General features: G+C 29.1%; 1 protein-coding gene and 1 long non-coding RNA gene across 3 annotated transcripts; one reads left to right on the forward strand and one right to left on the reverse strand.

Annotated features, from left to right (window-relative positions):
* Positions 1-1,158: 1,158 nt before the first annotated feature.
* LOC103832614 (protein indeterminate-domain 7) lies at positions 1,159-18,422 on the forward strand. Of its 2 annotated transcripts, XM_033277668.1 has the most exons (5): positions 1,159-1,730; positions 2,184-2,427; positions 2,545-2,944; positions 3,444-3,652; positions 17,830-18,422. In XM_033277668.1, exons 2-5 carry the CDS (start codon positions 2,196-2,198, stop codon positions 18,351-18,353), a joined length of 1,365 nt encoding a protein of 454 aa, XP_033133559.1. In that variant the 5' UTR covers positions 1,159-1,730; positions 2,184-2,195; the 3' UTR covers positions 18,354-18,422. The 2 variants fall into 2 exon arrangements, with proteins under 2 accessions (XP_033133559.1, XP_009106906.1); XM_009108658.3 differs by lacking the exon at positions 17,830-18,422 and having other exon boundaries at positions 1,497-1,730; positions 3,444-4,324.
* LOC103832613 lies at positions 4,742-5,612 on the reverse strand. Its single transcript, XR_626000.3, has 2 exons — positions 5,210-5,612; positions 4,742-5,116 (listed from the first exon to the last, which is right to left on the reverse strand). It is a non-coding gene; the product is annotated as an uncharacterized LOC103832613 (long non-coding RNA).
* Positions 18,423-22,437: the final 4,015 nt, after the last annotated feature.

A 22,437-nucleotide genomic window follows, 5' to 3' on the forward strand; every position in this document is an offset into this window, starting at 1 on the left:
TTTCTTCCATCAAGAAAACGAATTTGATTTCATTTTCTATATATAGCTCACTTATGACATTAACAACCATGTATAAAAGATGGACTAAATTCGTAAAATGGTTGACAAAAGAGGTTCGTATAAGGACACCATAACAGCATTGATGATTAATAAGTTTTGATCAGTATTTGATTTTATTTAAAATGTTGATAAGATAAGGAGTGTAGTGGTGTCTAGTCTACGCCCTTGGACCGACCATGGTCTACGCATGTATAGTTTATAATTTTTAAAAATGCAAAAATTGTCAATGATTTGTGTCCATAGCTCGATGTATATATAAAGTAGGTTAGGGCATGTGTCACTGAATAAATTTTTGCGTCCACTGAACCATAGTTAATCATTCAATTATATTTTCTCCTTTAACATGAAAAATCCTCAAGAACCCAATAAAAAAAGAAAAGTGAACCTTTCTCCCTTTTAATCAATGAATCAATCATGTATAGTACTGTAATTTACAAAAAAAAAAAGTATTCTCTGTTGGTTAGGGTCTTAAAGTTTGAGGTTTCGCGATGCCTGAGATTTAATTGGCCATACAAGAATTTGTTTGCATATTATATACTCTTTTATATTTTAAACTGATCATAACTTCAAAATATTCACATATAACAAACACAAAGAAAATTAAACTAGAAATGTTTTATATTGATATTTCAAAATGTTAGAAGTTTTTTAGATCATTTTTTATTTTCTCAAAACTATGTTACCAAATATATTTAAGAAAATTTGATCTTATAACAAAAAATAAAATATTTCACCAACTAATCATATTATCCCATTTTTCTCTTCCTGTTTCTCTTTACTTTTTACTACAAATCTAGTATTTTTTTCAATATCATTCATCAAATTAACCTTTATATTTAATAGTCTATTTTGTAGTTTGTTGAATATTTTTTTTATTTATAGTGTTACTTATAACAAAGTAACATTAGCAATATGTGTGTTACTTTTTTAATATGTGTGTTTTGACTAAAATATCTTATATTTATGAATGGAAGTATAATTTTGAAGTCAATCAAGATTACTCAAAATTATAGCACGGAAATCATAAAAAATTGTTCAATAACAAAAAAAAAAGATATTTAAACATGGGAGTGGGAGTGCAAATTTTTGTTCATTTTATACAACACACATCAATATTCAAAACATGATTATATATAATTTTAGATGAATTGACAATGTTGTTACAAAAGTAGAAACCAATAAATTACAGATTCTGTTCCACAAAACACAGTACAATTATGAAGACTGGAATAATAAAAACTATTAATAGTGAGTGCATGCACGAAAGCGAATTCAAACATGTCTTCTCACTATCTCGAGAAACGTACAAACTTACAATCCTCTTTCTGCAAGCTTTTCACACAACTGTGCGAGAAAGTATATAAAAATTTGGCCCACCTTTCTTTATCAAAACAAAAAAAATTATATAAAAAACAGTTTCCCAATAACCATATTGTATGAAAAACGGTGATAATAATTTAAAAGGACAGACTGCTCTGTGCTTCTGTGTAAGCTGTAAATTATTATTTATAATTTCTTTTTTCCATTAGCAGTAGGGTTCCCCATTGCTATTATTATTATTTTCTTTTAAATTCCGAATTTATAAGCTTCAAATATAACACAAAGAGAGAAAGATAATAGAGTTTCTTCTCTTGTCCACAATCTCTCTCTTCTCTCCCCTCTTCTTCTAGGTATTGTGGATTTACTTCCTTCTTCCTTCTTGCTTTTTTTTTCTTATTTTGTTATTGATTGTTGTGTGCTCTTGTTGTTTGTTAATGTTTCTTTGGAGTGTTGTTGGTAAAAAGCAAGCCTTAAAAGCTTTCTTGTTCAAGTTTGAAACGAACAAGAACAAAACTCTGGTTCTTATGTTCAGCTTTCAAACAAACTTTCTCTCTTGACATATCTTGGACTTTGGGTCTTATTATTATTTTTGATTTTCCCATAAGCTAAAGCTTGTCTCTTGGGTTGAAGCCAACCAAGAAAGCTTAATTTAAATAGCTATATAATTATATATGGGTTTCAAGAACTTCTTGGATGTTTCTGCTTGAGTCTTCTTTTTGCTAGTTTCCCCACTACTATTTGTCTGCTTTTTACTAATTACATACACAGATCTGAATTTTTTTGTTTTATTAATTCTTATTAAGGTTTTAATACTGATGATGATGAACAAAGATATGTTATATAATCATCAACAACAACATGGGGAGGAAAACATGTCCAATCTAACATCAGCTTCAGGAGATCATGCAAGTGTGTCTTCAGGAAACAGAACTGAGACTAGTGGCTCCAACTTTCATTACAACACTAATCCAAATCAGCAACAGGAAGAACAGTGTCTTGCTCCACAACCATCTCAAAAGAAGAAGAGAAACCAACCCGGCAATCCAGGTAATTTTAAGATTTTTTATATATAAATTCAACAAATAAAACGAATATTGTTTGTACCCGTTTGAGTTTTGTCTTAATAATTCATTTTTGGTGTTTTTCCTGATTTTTTTTATTCAGACCCAGAAGCAGAAGTGTTGGCTTTATCACCAAAAACACTAATGGCAACAAACAGATTCATATGCGAGATCTGCAACAAAGGGTTTCAAAGAGACCAGAACTTGCAGCTTCACAAGAGAGGACACAATCTACCATGGAAGCTTAAACAAAGATCAAACAAAGACGTGATAAGGAAGAAAGTCTATGTCTGTCCCGAGCCAAACTGTGTCCATCATCATCCATCAAGAGCTCTAGGAGACTTAACAGGAATCAAAAAGCATTTCTTTAGAAAACATGGGGAGAAAAAATGGAAATGCGATAAGTGTTCGAAGAAGTATGCGGTGCAATCAGATTGGAAGGCTCATGCTAAGACTTGTGGCACCAAAGAATACAAATGCGACTGTGGAACTCTCTTTTCAAGGTAAAATTAAACCAACATTTAATTTCATATGTTTTTTCTTATTTTATCAAAGATGCATTTGATGAAACTTGTGCATTCATATTTAAGTCTAAGGTTATCTACAAGGAAGAAGACAAGATGTGTTGTGTAATGTGATAATGAGTGACACATAGTATATGACTAGTTTCATTTAATTTTGAATAGGACAAAGGTGATAAATTTATTTAGTAGCTCAAAGAATCTCATTTAAACAACTATTTATTATTGTGGTACCTCTTTTTTAATTTAACTGGTTATATATATATAATTTTTTTCTTCAGTCCTAAATATGAATTTATGTACGGTTTACATTTATTTCATATTGTTCTATCATCTTATTATTCACACGTGACACACCCCCACAAATAATACAAAATGCTTCATGGACCTACAAAACCTCACAAAGTCGCATTGATTATTTGATTTATTTGAAAGTAGTTTTTATTTTAATTAATTGTGATGTTTTGTGGAATATCTGCAGGAGGGATAGCTTCATAACTCATAGAGCATTTTGTGATGCATTAGCAGAAGAGAGTGCAAGAGCCATACCAAACCCTATTCTCATCCAATCTTCTTCTCCTCATCAAACTCAACACAACATAAACTTCTCTTCCTCCTCACAAAACATCACCAGCCACAATAACAATCCCCATGGTCATGATGAACTTCCCATGAAGCAAGAAGAGCCACATCATCACTTCCACAACATCCCTCCTTGGCTCATCTCATCAAACCCTAACCCTAATGGCAACAATGCTAATTACTTCCCTCTTGCTTCTTCTTCAGCAAACTTCCACCACCCATCTCCGGCTATGTCAGCCACAGCTTTGCTCCAGAAAGCAGCTCAAATGGGTCCCTCAAAGTCAACAACCACTCCAGAGGAAGACGAGAAGTCGAGCTATAATAAGCTGATCACAACTACAATGGCTGCATCGATGATGACGTCACCTTCAGAACCTGGATTCGGGTTTCAAGACTACTATATGATGAATCATCATGCTCATCATCATGACGGCGTTGGAGAAGCTTTCGACGGTGGTTTTAACGCCGGAGATGAGAGGAACGATGTGGTGGACGACAGTGGAGGAGAGACTAGAGATTTCTTGGGGTTAAGACCGTTAATGTCTCATAATGAGATTCTAAGCTTCGCTAATAATCTTGGCAACTGTATCAACACGTCTGCTTCAGAGCAACAACAACGATACAGCCATCAAGATTAGGTACTAGGTCGCTAGCATATGTATAGAGATTTTTATATGAAGTTAAAAATATTATATGTTAAGTGTTCTCGGAAAGATAATCATCCCGGTGCAAGTAAGGCAACTTTATACCAGAAAAATTATAATTTTATTTCATAGCTAAGACCTCGTTGCGTATTTTATGGTTAATGAAATGGTCAAGGTGAAGTCCGCACGTGCAAAAGAGGCTAGGTGTAGGAAAACTTCCTCCTCATATTATTGAGTTGAAATGAATTTTTTTTTGTATTGACATAGTTATGAAATTTAAAATATTTAATTTAATTATAATTTCTCTTGTCGATTCTCTTACAAATAATTATGAAATTTTAAAATAACTCTAAATCTAACATACCAAGTTAGATTGATCATAAATGTCAAACTTAACACTTTCGGAAAGTCATAAATGTTCAACTCAAAATTCCGTTTTGTTCATAGATTAATCCATTTCAATCCATATTTCTTATATATTTTTATAAGTTGGATTAACTTCAATATAAAATTCCTAACAGTTACTTAAGAATTCAATTATTTTATAAAATGGTGAGTAACAAAGATCTACTTTACATAAGATTAAGTTTATATATATAGATGAATTTTGAAATCCAAAAATGAAGTAAACTTTTTTGTTTTCTGCTTAAACATTGGAACTTATTAGAATTTAATAATATATAAGTACAAAAAATTCTAGGATTATAGCTGATGGGAGAATATTAATCTTCTTTTTTTTTTTGAGAAAGAGAATATTAATCTTTGGAACAACAACAAATGTTGCCGTGGCCTCTAGGACTGGCTTGACATAAGCCAATAGTCGTTGGTGGGAAGTTAGGCGGACCACACTGACTCTTACAGTCTTGATTGCTCTTACACGGGCCTTTGTAAACACAATCCGAACGATGCTCGTCATTCTCCCTTACATCTGTAAATTACCATTGTGAACAATAAAAAAAATTAGACAGATCTAAATATGATTTTTGATTGTAGATATGATTATAATATATAAACGTCTTACCTCTTGACAGAGAAGTCAGTAGGAGAGAACATATAACGAGTATGCCTACAGATTGAAGCTTTGATAATGCCATTTTGTTGGTATGATGTAAACTTTACTCTCTCTCTTTTTTTTTCTTTTGGTGCTTGGTGTGAACAAAGTAAGGGAGCAAGAGCATGCTTATAAGTACAAGCGATGGAGCTGGTAAGACATGTGTAGTATCTAATTTGTTTATTGTCTTGAGATTTCTTTCTAAATTAATAGGTCAGATCTTTGTAGAGGTTATATAAAATTAATATAATAATATATGTGATATTTAAATTTATAATCTTAAATTATTTTACAGATTATATTTAGAAGAAATTTTATTTCATTAGATTTTTAATTATATAGTATAAGTATTATGAATTTAAATATCACATATCTTATTATATTAATTTTATATAACCTTTACAAAGATTTGACCCATTAATTATATAGTGTTCCAAAAAAAAAGTATACGTATTATGAAAAAACTACAAGATAATTTGAATTTCTTTATGGTTAGTGTATATCGCTCAACTTTTGAACCAATTCTTTCAATTTTATATTATAAATGTTTGAAATTAAATATATGATCTTGAGAAAAATTAATATGAGAAAGTAAGATTATATGATCTTTTTAGAATTTGTGTTCAGAAATCTCAAAAGGATAATCTACTACTAATGGTTCACTCTATTTTTTACTCTAAAATAGAGTAACTCTATAATAGAGTATGAGTTTGCTCCAATGTTACTCTATTTTAGAGTAGAAAATAGAGTGATGAACAAAAAAAAAAAAATTACTCTATATTTGGAGTAAACCTATTTTTTACTCTATTATAGAGTAAGAAATAGAGTACCATTGGAGCATTCTTTACTCTAAACTCTATTTTAGAGTGAAAAATAGAGTGGGGTTGGAGATGCTCTAATTGATTTGGTATTAACTTTTCCTTAAAAAGAAACTTAATATTTTTATAATAAGATCTGACATCAAACAAGTATTATTGTCGAATCAATTAAAATGTATAAGATCCAAATTGCATGATGAACATTTGAGTTCAGAGATAAAATTATGAAATTAATAATTTAAAATGAACAAAATGCATTAAAAATAAGTTGAGTTATTGAATCTATTTTACTAACGCGTCTAAGTAGGATGAGACTGTTATAACATTATGAATGTTATATAATATTTCTTGAAATATAATTTGTTACTTAATAAATTGTAGTGAAAATTTTGAATATTGGAATCGGTTTTGAAGATTTTCCTTTACTTATTATGATTAGAGTTATGAAGCATTTTATTTCCGGAATAAATGTAAAATTTCTCTTTAAAAATGAAATCAAATTGAAATTTTAGCCAAATCCTTGCATAGATAGATGTATAGTACTCTTTCCGTTTCATAAAGATAAACTTTTTAGTATTTTCAGACATATTAAGAAAATATATTAAACTATCATAATAAATGTATTGTTTTCTGTAATTTTTAATTTTCAATAACTTTTAATCAATAATAATTCAATAAAGTCAATTAATTTTCTTAAAGTTTATAATTTTTTCATAGGAAACATAAAAAATACATTTCTGTGAAACAAACTTTTTTCTAAAAAGTTTATCTTAATGAAATGGAGGGAATATTATTTAATGACTTAATGAGCTTTGGGTTGGATTGATTACCACAAAATAATCAAATTGTAACCACACTCATTAGGAAAATTAGTAGCTATCCGAGTGATACCTTTATAATCGCCTTGGAACACTAGTCATTGCCAATGCCAATGTCGCCGATATAAGTTGCTTAATTCGTTTGAAAAAGAAGGTGTGTACAATTATCTCCGTGATATTATGGTAATGATCGGGGCATCTCATGGGTGGGGTAGCTAGTTTATATGCTAATTTCGAGATTGTACATACCACGCTAAAAATGTATCATGTTAACAATATAAAACCCATTAGTATAATTAATTGATTGGTATAAGAAACTAAAACGTGGCTTACACAAAACATTGAAGAAGCAGTTTAACAATACGTATAGAATAAAAGATACCATATAATATGAAGTCTTACCAGTATACTAACTCAAAGTTATATATGAATGGAGTACAATGTTTGAGCTTAACTGTAAATATTACAAAAAGTGTAAACTCATATACGTAATGCATATTGTTACTGAAGGTAAATAATCAAAGCTAAAAACAGAACACTAAGTCTTTAACAAATTTGCGATATGGTATCTGGTGCTGCTTATATCAGTTCAATTTTTTTTTTTAATGTGTTAGTGTTCTTATATTTTGACTAAGCAAATGATATAATTCAAAGACTTGATTCAGTGTGCAATGTATCAGTAATGTGCTACTGCTTTTAACTTATTGGAAGTGGTTACTGTTGTTTTGTTGTTCTCTTCAACACAAACATATTAATTTCCGTACTGTTCCAAACTTTCACTTTAAGTTGAAACAGAGAGCACCAAAGAGGTTTCATCAGAGACCCGTGTTGGATCACCGGAGTTTGCTGCCACGACTCCAACTTCTTTGCCGGAGCTTCCTTCTTCTCCCCGAAAAGCAACTGAGTCTTTAGGCCGTCAACAATCTCGTCAATCTTCTTAAACTGGTATGGCCACTTGTTATTATACAGAAAGTGCCTCTGATCGAATCTGTTGTCCTCTGGAGAATAACTCTGCAACAAGAGAATCTGTGTACTCTCTTTTCAAGGTAAAATAAGACCAACATGTAATTTATACTAGGTAGTAATCCGCATCTTGCGCGAAATGAGATTATTAATTTTATTATTTTAAAGATAATAAGACATTAAGTCTGTTTAATTTGGATACCGGTTCGGTTTTAAGTTGGTTTTTTCGGGTTTTAGTCTCCTATTATATAACTAGTATCCTAAATCCATATTAATTTTCGTTTGTTCGATTAAAAGGCTTGAGGTTTTTGTTTTTTTTTTGTGATAAACCAGAGACTATTATTATTTGTTTGATTTCATGTTATATGGATTTTAGACAATCCTGTTGTCAACCATTCGTTTCATATTATAATTTCTAAACGCATGCAAAATCAAATCAAATCTAGATAATAGTTGAAGAAAAATAAATATAAAGATAAATGATTTCATTACAATTTGGTCAATGGTGAAAGGAAACATTAAAATGAAAGAATATTTTAACTTCCTATAGAATTAGAATTCTCACTTGCAGTGAATATTTAACTATATAGATGTTCACTTCAACATGCACATGTATGTGTATGTAAAAATATATAAAGGTGGTTGATAAATATATAAAAATACCGCTGATTAATATTAAAAAACATGAGGGAACAGTGAAGACGAGTGCGTCATCAGCACAAAATAGAACATCGATCGTTATAAAATTAATAATAAAACAGCCACGTGTTTAGAATAAAAAAAGGAAACATTTTCTCTTTCCTAAACTATTTCTTACGAGGAGCTCTATTAAAACAACACGTCAGCACATTACGTTTCAAAGTGATGTGAATGTGCCACGTGCCGAACATAGTGTGAATGCATTTAACCCAAATGCTTCTCTTTTAATATATAGGATATATGCTCTTTTTTTCTCTTATTTTATCAAAGATGCATTTGATGAAACCTGTGCATTCATATTTTAAGTCTATGGTTATATGTACAAGAAGACAAGATGTGTGGTGTGATATGATAATGAGTGACACATAGTATATGAATAGTTTCATTTAATTTTGAATAGGACAAAGGAAATAATTAATTAAGTAGCTCAAAGAATCTCATTTAAAAAACTAATAGGATCCTAAGACATGCGCTTTGCACAGAGTGAATTTATATGAAAATTATTTAAGAAATATTGTATGGAAAAATAAAATTTATATTTTTGATCGAATTAATATTTTTGGCTCTTAAACAATTTTTTCAAAAACGTTTTTGTTAATTACATAATTGGTTTAATGATGAGCTAATCCCCTTTTCAAAAAAAAAAAAAAGTTAAAAATCACTTATCATATAAAAACCTAACTTTTAGGTCGAAGAATCTCAAGCCTACTATTTGGTTACAATGAAACTATGTCAGCTCGGTTTTATATCATGATTTAGCAATTTAAAAATTAATTATGATTACGACAAGTTTACGTTCACGTGCAAATCCTATCTATCTTCAATAATATTTTTCTCATTTTTGTGTCGCTTTTTTGGTTTTGGTTATTGCTTGATATAAATATTGATTTTTAAGTTTATTTTCATTTCATTATTTTGTTTTGGCGTGAGATTCAGAAAATGTTCAAGATTTAAAATTACTAAAGAGATACATACTTAGGTTAATATATGCGCCTTGTGCAGTATACATATTTTATACTTATTACTTATTTATGTTTTTCTGCATATTATGAACTAATAAATAAATAATTATATATTAAATAACTAAGAATAAGTTACTATTATATAATAAATTAGCGTGTACATATAAATCAAACGACCGCTCTTGTTTATTCGCAATCATTTTACCGTAAATAAATCAAAACAATCAGTCTTATCTATCGTATATGATATATAATTAAATTTTAGTGATATTCAAATAAATATATAGTAAATTTACACCAACGATTTTTTTAAATGTGGAATGCTTAGTGGTTTCAATAATTTATAATCACTTAAAAAACAATGAAGATATCGAAATTAAAATATTAACTTTTCAATATATGTTCAACACAGATATCAAAATATAAGTATATATTTTGTATGATGTATAGTTTAATTTAATATATATTAACATAGGCACCTATTAAAATAAAATTATTTATTCATATGATTTTACAATCATTTTATCTTATTAGAAAAAAATTTAAACCTTGATCACAAAAGTTTATGCGAAACTTTTAACAGTTTTAGTAATTTATACTCGTTTAAAAAAATCAAAATACAACATATAAAAACAAAATCAAAATTTTTATTATATGATTAATGCAATTGTGTAATTTATTTCAGTAATAAATAATTAAATGAAAATGATAGAAAATATACAGATTGTTAGCAAATCTTTATTATTTAAAATCATTAATTTCCATATATATCTTAATCACATTAGGTAATTCCGTATGCTTTATTTAAGGAAAAATATATAATAATTTCAATTTGATAACTGAATATTTTTTAATGGATATATTATATAATATAATATTCCCTAACAATTTGATTTTGGACTAACAAAATTTTCAATTGATTTTCAAGCCGACACTTAAGCGCAAAATTAACATACTAATTACGTGGCAACTCAACAAGACACTTTTTTAATTAGTACAAACTATATGTTATAAATTTCTAAATGTTTCTCTATTAATATATAGAGGATTTATTATTATGATACTTTAAAAAAAAATTGTCAACTGAATTTTATTAAAGGGACAAAGCCCAAAAGGAACAGAGCCTACAAACTTTAAGAACAACATAAGCCCAAACAAGTAGGGTATCATGAAAACAACACTTGGGGCTGTAAGCCCAACAAGTTAAACCGTTGTGGAAGAAACGAGAAACACGTCACCCACCACGTTTATGAACGCCCAACGCTCACTATACACGCGTCAAGGAAATAGATCGCTTCCTCTGCGGGAGCCAGAGAAGATGCACGACGAACTCCACTATCAGCGGAAACGAACCAGTGAAGAGACCAACAGAAGCACTCACATAAGTTCAACCCGAAGATCTTAGTCTGGCGAATCAAGGCTTCTAGAAGATAACACCGTCTTCAATCGAACCAAAGAACTCTGTTCTTCCTGCGAGAACAATCGACCATCTTTGAAAATAAATTTTAGCTTGAAGATGAATCATCCCTGACCAAAGGGAAGGCAGAAGACAGAGGATCAGATCGAGAAGTCAGTGAGGCAGGGGAGGGTAAGAAGCAACGATCGGATTTATGCCGGCAAAAACAGTGCTTAAGGAACCATCGTTTCCAGGGGAGAAGCCGACGAAGCAAGTGCTATGGAAGCCACCGCTTCCATGAGACAAAACCCCAATCCACGGGAGTCAAGGCCGAAGGAAACCGGCTGGCGACAATGAAATCACTTTCTCTCTTATCTGTGAAAGATACTAGAGAGGGAACAAAGATGAGAGAGAAAGCCCAATGGTACTTCATTTTAATTTAACTTGTAATATATATTTTTCTTCTGTCCTAATATGAATTTTTGTACGGTTTACATTTATTTTATATTGTTCTATCCTCTTATTATTCACACCTTATTATTCACACATGACACACCCCCACAAATAATACAACACTAGATAGACACCGCGCCATGCACATAATTATATATTATATAAAATATTATGTTACATAAAATGTTAAACCAAGAGGAGACTTGGTTGTTACTAAAGTACATTCAAAAACAATGTTTCGAAATATTGGACCGGCCGGTCAAACCGAATTGGACCAATTTGATCGTGATTCATTAAAAAGCCGAATTTCGGTTTGAAATTTAAGAAAAACTGATAAAACCACTCAAAACCGGTAAAACCGTGACTTGAGTCAACTTTAAAACCGAGTTCTAAAAATTAACATATAATTAATGTGTTATTATTTTTTATTAAAATTTTATATTTCATAATAAATGTGTGACTATTACTATTTAATTGGTTTTTTAATTTAATTCTATTTTCTTAAAAATATAAGTATTTTTTGTGTTGCTCTCATACACTATTCTTATTTTTTTAATATTTATAAAAATTAAGATTTTAGTTATAAGAAAAAATAAATACTGTAGTTTGAACGATTAGTTAATTTTTTTTATCAATTTCAATTCACAAAATATTTGCTTGGTTATTATATATACCTAGATTTATGTTTATTGTTTATTTTTAGTTAATAAAATATATAATAAAAACATATTATATTTAAAACAATTTTTTAGATCCATAAATATATGATTATATATATATAATTTTTAAATATAAAATTTGGTTCGACAAGTTGAACCGATCAAGTCAGTCATCCAGTAACTATACTGAATCGATATCCAAACCAATTTTCAAAACATTTCCAAAGACGTGCATTAAATAACCAAATAGGAAATATAGTTTGCGGTTTTGAATATATCGCCGTATAATATTTTTTGCGATTTTGCTTTAAATTATCCACAAAATAAGACGAATAAATTGAATCTATAATCAATGTATAATTATATGGTTTATGTGGCAAATCAATTAGAATGCCACATATGGTAACTTTCATATATTATTTCGATATACAAATATTATACTTTGACAGATTAATAGCGCATTTATTATCTTAAATGATTTATATTCTAAAAAGCATATGTATACAAACCTAATAATCAAATACACAATGAAATTTGTGATATACTATTTTTCCATTAAAGAAAATATTCTATACTTATTGCATGTTTCCCTAAATGGAATATATAATTACTAATTTCTATTCCTAAACCACAAGTATTTCATTATATAATATATAATATTTGTTATTTAGTTAACCATATTTCAGAGCTAGTATGGGGGATATACTATATGCTCATGTTCGAAACTACGCTAGGCGCTTCATAATTAACATATACTAGGTGGTAACCTACGCTCTGCGCAGGATGAATGAAATAAATTAGATTAAAACTTTTAATTTATAGACATTAGAAAGTTCAAAATCATATTAACAAATATTATATATTATATAATGAAATACTGAACGAAATTGTGCATGTAAGTTTATATAAAGTAAGCTTCAACTTAAAAAAAAAAACTTGTGTAATTGAAGTATATTGTGTAAAAGTAAATATATAAGAATAAGCAAAGACTAATATATGGAAAAATACTTAATTTTAATGATATATGAGATTATTTTGATGTACGTGTTGGCCACCTAAACATATATAAACATAGTATTAGTAATAATAAACCTGAAAATAATATTTCTCACAGTTAAACATAGTATTAGTTAACCAAATCATTAATTGTTGAAAATAATATGGTCAGCTTTCTTAATGTACATGAAACAAATACAAAAAAAAATGAGAATTATTTTTTATTTTCTCACAATTAAACATATACAAAAGAATAGAGAAAATCATACAGGCCTAAATAAGCACATGATTGTCTCAAGTGTTACTGACCCACAAGTTAAGTTCTTTTAATTTTATTGACATCACCCAAAACAAAACAAAAATTAAGGAAAGGAAACTTAGGTTTGAATAAACTTTATCAATGTACAAAATTAAGGAAAATAAACTTAGGGTTGAAAAAGATTATAGTAGTTTTGATGTCTAGTCCAACTTTTATGTGGAGAATAAATTATATAAATTAAATGAATAAGATAAGGAAACGTAGGTTTGAATACCAAATATACATTGAATTATAAATGACTTGTTACATTAATAGTCTAATTTGACTTTTCAATCAAACCAAAAAGATTGCAAATCATGTTTTATGATTTCTATAATTCTTTTTTTTGTTAGAGCGGTTATCCAAAAATATCAAAGGACCCCGAATATCAATTCATTAAAAAAAATTTAATAACTACCATACCAATTTTGATCTTTTCAAAAAAAAAAAACCAAAACAACACGTTGTTTAAGAACAAACTGTATGATCCTTTCAAAAATACACGATCAGTAACCTTAACGAAAATAAAAACTACATTTAACAGTTAATAAATATATTATGTACAACATGTGAAATTGTATGATCCATTCAAGAAGTCAATGTTAATATATATAACCAAAACAATATTATAGTCATACACCATGAGGGAGAAGAGTGGCTCTTGAATATTCGGTTTTTTGATCCTACAGAATAGTAAATATTTGTAAGACATACATCGTTTGGTGATATCATATAGTAAATGCCATTTCCTATAAATAAATAAAAAACATCAGATAATAAAGAATTAACATGTTGAAGATGTACTATGCATCAAAATTTATAACTTACTTTTTCATCAACAAAAGCCATCTCTATAGTCTCTCCATCAGCAGCTGAATATTTCTTCCAAAGTCTAATGACTTTCACCTTAATCATCCCTAGAGACTTCTTTGATTTTAAATCAGAGATGAAATTCAAGCCTTGCATTTTAAATGATAGTTTTGAATTGTTTGGGCTGTGATAGAGGTGTAGACATAGTATATGTAAGGTATATATGTATATTGCATGGAATATAAATTGTAAATGGTGAAAATTCTCTTGGCAACTAAATTTTTACGCCAAAAATCTTGAATACAATCCCTAATTGTGGCTGTTTTCTTTGGAAATAAATTATTTATGTCTACAATTTAAAAAGGATCGTCTAATTTTCATTAATTTATAATCTCCTCATTGATAATATTTATGTCTAGAATCCCTAATTGTGCATGATCTCTGAATTTATATGGCAAAAAGTAATCAAGTCAAGAATCAAAATTGTAATATTGTCATACCTAAATAGTTAGCTCAAATTAGTCAACCATAATAAATTTAGAAGTCTAAACATTCGACTTCCCATAAAGAAAAGTATTCATAGTCGACCATCAATGTTTAAAAATAAAATCGTATCATATCTCGATTCATATGGAAAAAAGAGATCAAACATTAAGATGGTCGTCTATTTTGCAATCGCATGATTGATAATACTCAATTGTCTAGAATTCCTAATTGATCATATCTCCGCATTTAATTGTCAATCACGCATTACTTCTTTCTATTTTTAGTTTCCATATGTTACATGATTTCATTTCTACTTGTCAATCCTTTTAAATTAATATATTGGATCGTTTCATGTCAATTTTAAACATACTGAACATTGCAAAGAAGCACTATGTTATATTACATGTACTACGATGTCTTTAAAAATAAATGGATCGTTTAATAATATGAAGACATATACCATTTTATAGTGATATAAAACATGTTTACAATAACCGAATTTGATATCAACGTAACCTTTAGATCATATATAAAGCAACATTACAAAGAAATAAAAAACTGCAACAAACAGTTGGTTTTGATTTGTTAATCGATTTTTATATCACATAATATATCATTATATTTCATACGATTAGGGCTGGGCAAATAAACCGAACCCGAAAATCCGAACCGAACCCGATCCGATAAAAATGAATCCGAACCGATCCAAACCCGACATAAATACCGAATGGATCCTGTTTTTTGGTATTTTGGGTTATGGGTATTATCCGAACCGAACCCGGACCTAAATGGATATCCGATAGAACCCGAAACATTTAAAATCACAAAAAAACTTCTACCAAATATGATCTTAATTCTTAATATGTATCCAAAATACTTTAAGATATTATTGAACTTCTAAAATAATTATCTGTTACATCAAATGAAGGTTGATGGTGGAATGTGGCGGTTGATGCCTGAAGTTTTTAGATTTTGGTTTTGTTTTTATTGAATAATGTTTCTCATTTCATGAGAACTTATTTTTTGTTTTATGATTTCATTTATATGGTTTTCTTTATATCACTAACTATGTTTATCTTTCGCTTGATTTTGAATGATCACGTTTGATGTTTTTTCTTATTTTTGAATCAATTTTACTTATGTTTTGGCTATTAAAATATGTACAAATCATGTATTTTAAATTCGAAAAACCGATTTTATTTATGTTTTAGTTACAAAATAGGTACAAATCAGGTATTTTTAAACCGAAGAACCGATTGGGACCCGAACCCGAAAGTACAATGGGTTATACCGGTTCTTTGAAGATTTACTAACCCCGACCCGAACCCGTTAGAACCCGAACCGGTCCCGAACCGAACTTTTATATAACCCGAATGGGGTTGATTTTGATAAACCCGAAAAACCGAAACCCGAATGGATAAAACCGAAACCCGATTGGGACCCCGAATGCCCATGCCTACATACGATATTGACCTAAATTGTAAACCATCGACCATGTAGTGACGGAAGCATACAAGCCATTACAAACATTAAAAGCATGTTCGAAATATATATAGATCACCATAATGTTTTACATTCACATACAGCCATTCATATTATCATCCATAACATCCCACGTAATCAATTAATATGTTTTACACATTATATTAAACTATATTTAATGAGTAATGGTAAAAAATGTAATTAATTTAGTAAGTAGAGGGTTTTTACATAAAGAGACTGAGAAGACCTATGGTGATGCCACATAGAAAATGTCATTCTTGTTAATAACACATGAACATGAGGTTAGTCTCCTAAAATGCTCTTCAAATAATAAAAAGAAGATGTACGAAGCACATATATAATAACCATGTTTGTTAGTTTTTTTTTTTGATAAAACCATGTTTGTTAGTTAGTTAACCATGTTTGTTAACTCGTCAAAGAACTACAAAAGTTAACCATGTTTGTTAAATCGACAAAGAACTACAAAAGTAATCATAATTACATTGGCAATTTACAATAACATAGATATATAACAAGCATGTATGTACGAAGCACATATATAATATGTTACGTTTCAAAATGGGTTGATAAGTACAACATGAATATAGTTTTGCGGTGTCAATACGCATATAATTCCTTTGGTTTCGAGCTAATCAACTCAATATATAAAACGAATATCTTATATCAAAGTGATAGTGTTACAAAAATAAATAAATAAATATATATATATCAAAGTGATGACTTGGAAACTATAGATAACACAGTACTTATATAAGATTAAGTTTATTTGTGTGTTTGAATATGATCGGGATATTGAATATCAAAGACTAATATACAAGTATGTATCTAGCTGTGGCCACATATTTAATGTTTAATTTTTTATTGTTTTGTTAAACATTTACTATTAACTCCATAGTTTGATTAATTAATATTATGTAGGATCAAATATAAAATGTATAATCATAATCACTATACAAATGGTCGATTGTAATCTCACCAGAAAATTATTCAGATCCTTATTCTCTTTAAAAATATACAGTATAAAAATGACTGTGCTATATTATTCAGTAATTTCATTATTTTTTTTGTGCATGCTATAAGCCCCATGATACCATTTACTAATCGTTAGTGTAAAAAGTTATATTCCTAGTGTTGCAAAGGTCGTTGTGTAAGAAGTGTTGAAAACGTCATCGTGTAAGTTTGTTTTCGATTCCTTATTATTTTTAAAAAATATAAATATAATGCAATAGATATAATACAATACATAATTTCATAAATGGTATCAATGGAATTATTAGTAATTTAGTCTAGTGTAGAAAAAATAGTTATAAATGTAGGCTGAGAAAGCATGTGGAAGCGACACATCAGATAAATGACATGGATGTCATTAAAATAAAAAAACTAAGGTTATTTTTTAAAAATGTCCATGTACCAATAAGTAAGGGATGCTTCATGGACCTACAAAACCTCACAAAGTCGTATTGTTTATTTGATTTATTTGAAAGTAGTTTTTATTTTAATTAATTAATTGTGATGTTTTGTGGAATATATGCAGGAGGGATAGCTTCTTAACTCATAGAGCATTTTGTGATGCATTAGCAGAAGAGAGTGCAAGAGCCATACCAAACCCTATTCACATCCAATCTTCTTCTCCTCATCAAACTCAAAACAACATAAACTTCTCTTCCTCTTCACAAAACATCACCAGCCACAATAACAATCCCCATTCCTATGAAGCAAGAAAAGCCACATCATCACTTCCACAACATCCCTCCTTGGCTCATCTCATCAAACCCTAACCCTAATGGCAACAATGCTAATTACTTCCCTCTTGCTTCTTCTTCTGCAAGCTTCCACCACTCATCTCCAGCAATGTCAGCCACAGCTTTGCTCCATAAAGCAGCTCAAATGGGTCGAACAAAGTCAACAGCTACTCCAGAGGAAGAAGAAGAGAGGGTTGATGACTACTACAATACAATGGCTGCATCGATGATGACGTCACCATCAGAACATGGATTCGGGTTTCAAGACTACTATATGATGAATCAGCATCCTCATCATCATCACGGCGTTGGAGAAGCTTTCGACGGTGGTTTTATCGCCGTAGACGAGAAGAACGATGTGGGAGACGACGGTGGTGGAGAGACTAGAGATTTCTTGGGGTTAAAATCGTTAATGTCTGATAATGAGATGCTAAGTTTCGCTAATAATCTTGGTAACTGTATCAACACTTCTGCTTCAGAGCAACAAGAACGATACAGCCATCAAGATTAGGTACTAGGTCGGTAGCATATGTATATAGAGTTTAAAAATTAGTGTTCTCGAAAGATAATTTTTATATAAGATTCTAAGAACATGATTATTCCTAGAGCAGGGATCACAAGATGTAGATAACAGTGAAAAGGGGGGTCGAAGGAGAAGGACCCATTAACGAAATTCAGGAGTCCTTTTCACCTCAGGCTCTGCTTCTGGATGAACTTGTGTCTCAGGCTCTTCCTTCACAGAAAGCTAGAACCTTTGAATGCTGGAGTGATCAATGAGGGTAGTTTTAAGTAGTATCACCTGAAGCATGTTAATCTAAAGAGGTTGAACACAAGCTAGAACCACCAGAAATGAACACATACATACATGAAAGCTATAGACTTTTAACCTCGACAAGGGCTGAGGAGGAGGAGCAGTGGTAGCGAAATAGTCATCATCTTCATCGTAGCTGTTGATATCAGAAGACCTGTGGCTCAGGCTCCTTAGTGAAGGAGGAAGCTTTGGCCTTATCGGACTTCTTCTTCTTATTCCTCCGAGTATCCAAAGCAGCGAACAAGTTGGTGTGAATTGTCGTTCACCGCTTCTCTCCTTCTTTTGTGACGGAGAACAGTGAGAGGAGAGAAGAAAGAAAGACAAAAAAAAAAGAAAATACAAAAAAACAAAACTTTGGCTCATAGCCTGACACGTCTTTCTATAGCCCTCTCCTCTTAAAATCGGTCACACAAATCTCATTTTAAAGATCGATAATCTACCTTTTCTTTTCTTTTCTTTTAATTAATTCACTTTTTTCAGTTTTTGGGTTAAGGATCCCACTAAGGATTAGGGATAAACATGGTCTAATAATTTTATTTCATGGTCGTCTGACTGTTAATTCATGTGTGTATATGGTGAATGAAATGGTCAAAGGGAAGTCAACATATTGTTTCTCGCTCCTCCGCAGTCCGCACCAAAGGAGGCCACGTATAGGAAAACTTCCTCGTAATATTATTGAGTTGAATTTTTTTTTTTTGTATTCACGTACATAAGCAAAACAAGTTCGTTACAAAAATTTATGTATGATTACAAAATATTTCATTAGATTTTATATTTTCAGTTCTCGTACAGAGAATTATGAAATTTTAAAATAACTCTAAATTTAACTCAAAATTTCGTTTATCAGTTCATGGATTGATCCAATTTCAATCCGTATTTCTTATTGCATATTTTTATAAGTTAGATTAACTTCATTATTAAATTCCTAACAATAAGAACTCAATTATTTTAGAACACAGTAAATAACAAAGATCCATTTTATATATTGTTAATAGTTGATGGGAGAAAATTAATCTTTTCACAACAACAAATGGTGCCGTGAGCTCTGACTTGGCATGAGGCAATGGTCGTTGGTGGAAAGTTCGGCGGTCCACACCGACTCTTGCATTCCTGATAGGTCTTACACGGACCTTTGTAAACACAATCTGAACGATGCTCAGTATTCTCACTTAAACCTGTTAATTAACAATGTTAAACAATAATTTATTTATTTTTGGTGTAAAAACAATATTTTTTTAAAAACTAGACAAATATTACAATATAATTTTTAATTGTAGATATGAATAGAAAATATAAACCTTATTACCTCTTGACTGAGAAGTCACTAGGAGAGAACATATAACGAGTAAGACTACAGATTGAAGCTTTGATAATGCCATTTTGTTGGTATGATGTAAGCTTTACTATACTTTATTTTTTCTTTTGGTGCTTGGTGTGAACAAAGTAAGGGAGCAAGAGCATGCTTATAAATACAAGCGATGGAGCGGGTAAGACATGTTTAGTATCTAATTTATTTATTGTCTTGAGATTTCTTTCTAAATTAATGGGTCAAATCTTTGTAGAGGTTATATAAAAATCTTCAAAAGATTGTAACATACTGTACATTCATTGCATGGATTTCAAATTAATCTCTATAATATTATGTGAGAAATCAGTTTACTACGTGTCGCGCTCACGTTAACTCTCACAGTAGTTGATTACAATGATACCCTTAATGAATTGGTTAATTATAATTATAATTGTCATTATTGATATTTTCTTTCTATCTGATAATATTTCAAATTTCCTTATTTTAAGTATTTTCCTTTTTTCCTTATTTGTTTTTGATTTTTCAATCTTAGTATTTTTATTTATTTTTCAAAATGAAATATATAATAAAAATGAAATATTCAAAGACTAAATAAAAAATATTTTACAAAAAAAAGAAAGAACATATTTTAGGAAAATTTATACTATATATGATGTGATTTTATAAAAAAAAAGGAAAGTTCACAAAAAAACAATCTTGATATTAATGTGAAATAAACATCTCTTTTACCAATAATACATTATTTTAATTTTATCAACAAAATTTTCCCATATTATTAAAAAATTTCTAAATAACATAAACTAGGATATCTTTGATGAACTAAAATATTATATAGATGTAATTCTTTTTACCAAAATACATTATAAATACAAATATACAAACTATAATCAAACCTAATATACCACTAAAGTTTCTGTAAGGCTTAATATTTTTTTTCCTTTTTACTAAAAAGTTTAATATATTTATACAACCTAATATACATTTAATAAGAATACATAAACCAATATGAACTGTTATGGTTAAGATTATTTAGAATAATTTTTAATTTATCTTTTATACATTTAAAGTATACAGTTATTTTAAATTTACGTAAAGAAATTTATTTGTAGATATCTATACGTTCATGAGATTTTAAAATTTTATTAAAGTATAGTTAGATATTTACGATGAAGAACTGAAATACTGTAATAAATAAATCCATCAAATTTTGTTAAACTAAAATCAAAAGTAGTTGTACATAGATTTGAAGAAACATATATGTAACTCAATATAACCTATAAAGTACGTAACTTAAACAATCCAAAATTTTATACCCAAAATCATTAACCAAATTTTATCTATTTAGAACAATAAAAATAGTCAAATTACGTTATAATATATCCAAATAATAATCAAATCGACTAGCTATTATAAAATAAAAGCACATATTTAATGAAAATAACAAAATATTAATCAAAAATCATACATATAAATTATAAAATAATTAAAAAAAAACTTAAACATTAATTAATTTATAATATATTTATTTTTTAAATATTTGTATCCGTGTACGCGCACGAGAAAGTCACCTAGTATAATAATATATGTGATATTTAAATAAATAATCTTAAATTATTTTACAGTTTATATTTAGAAGACATTTTATTTCATTAGTTTTTTAATTGTATAGTATAAGTATTATGAAAAAACTACAAGATGAAATTACGTGCTTTCGATATGTATTAGGTCTTACTATATTAATTTGAATTTCCTCCTAATTATGGTTAGTGTATTTCACTCGAACCAATTCTTTCAATTTTATATAAAAATGTTTGAAAATAAATATATTATTTTGAGAAAAATTAATATGAATAAGTAAGATTATATGATCTTTTTAGAGTTTGTGTTCAGAAATCTCAAAAGGATAATCTACTACTAATTGATTTGGTATGGTATTAACTTTTTTCTTAAAAAGAAACTTAATATATTTATAAGAAGATCTGACATCAAACAAGTATTATTGTCGAATCAATTAAAATGTAATAAGATCCAAATTGCATTAACCAAATGCATTAAAAATAATTTGTTACTAGATTTTGATCCGTGCTTAGAAAGCGCGGATTTGTTTTTTTTTTTTTCATTTATTGATCGAAAACTGATTTACAAACTACCATTATTTTCTGTTTAGAACCATAAAAATTGAGTTTTTAAGTTTTTATCATTTGTTTTTTTTTTCTTTTCAAAATATGGTATCTGTTTGAAATATGACAGTTGTTCTATAATAATGTTTGAGTTTTAAGATTTATTTTCATATCCGACCTAGATTCATGGTCGAACTTATAGATCTGATACATTGTATATAATCCGGTTCAGATTCAATGAAAAATTCGTTAATTAAAAATAAGCCGGTAAAAACTCAAAAAGTCACTATTAACCTTCAATCTGATACCATTGATCCGATAAAATACAAAATATCTGATAGTATTTTTTCAAAAA

The sequence above is a fragment of the Brassica rapa genome, chromosome A08 (assembly GCF_000309985.2).
Source record: "Brassica rapa cultivar Chiifu-401-42 chromosome A08, CAAS_Brap_v3.01, whole genome shotgun sequence".
NCBI lineage: Eukaryota > Viridiplantae > Streptophyta > Magnoliopsida > Brassicales > Brassicaceae > Brassica > Brassica rapa.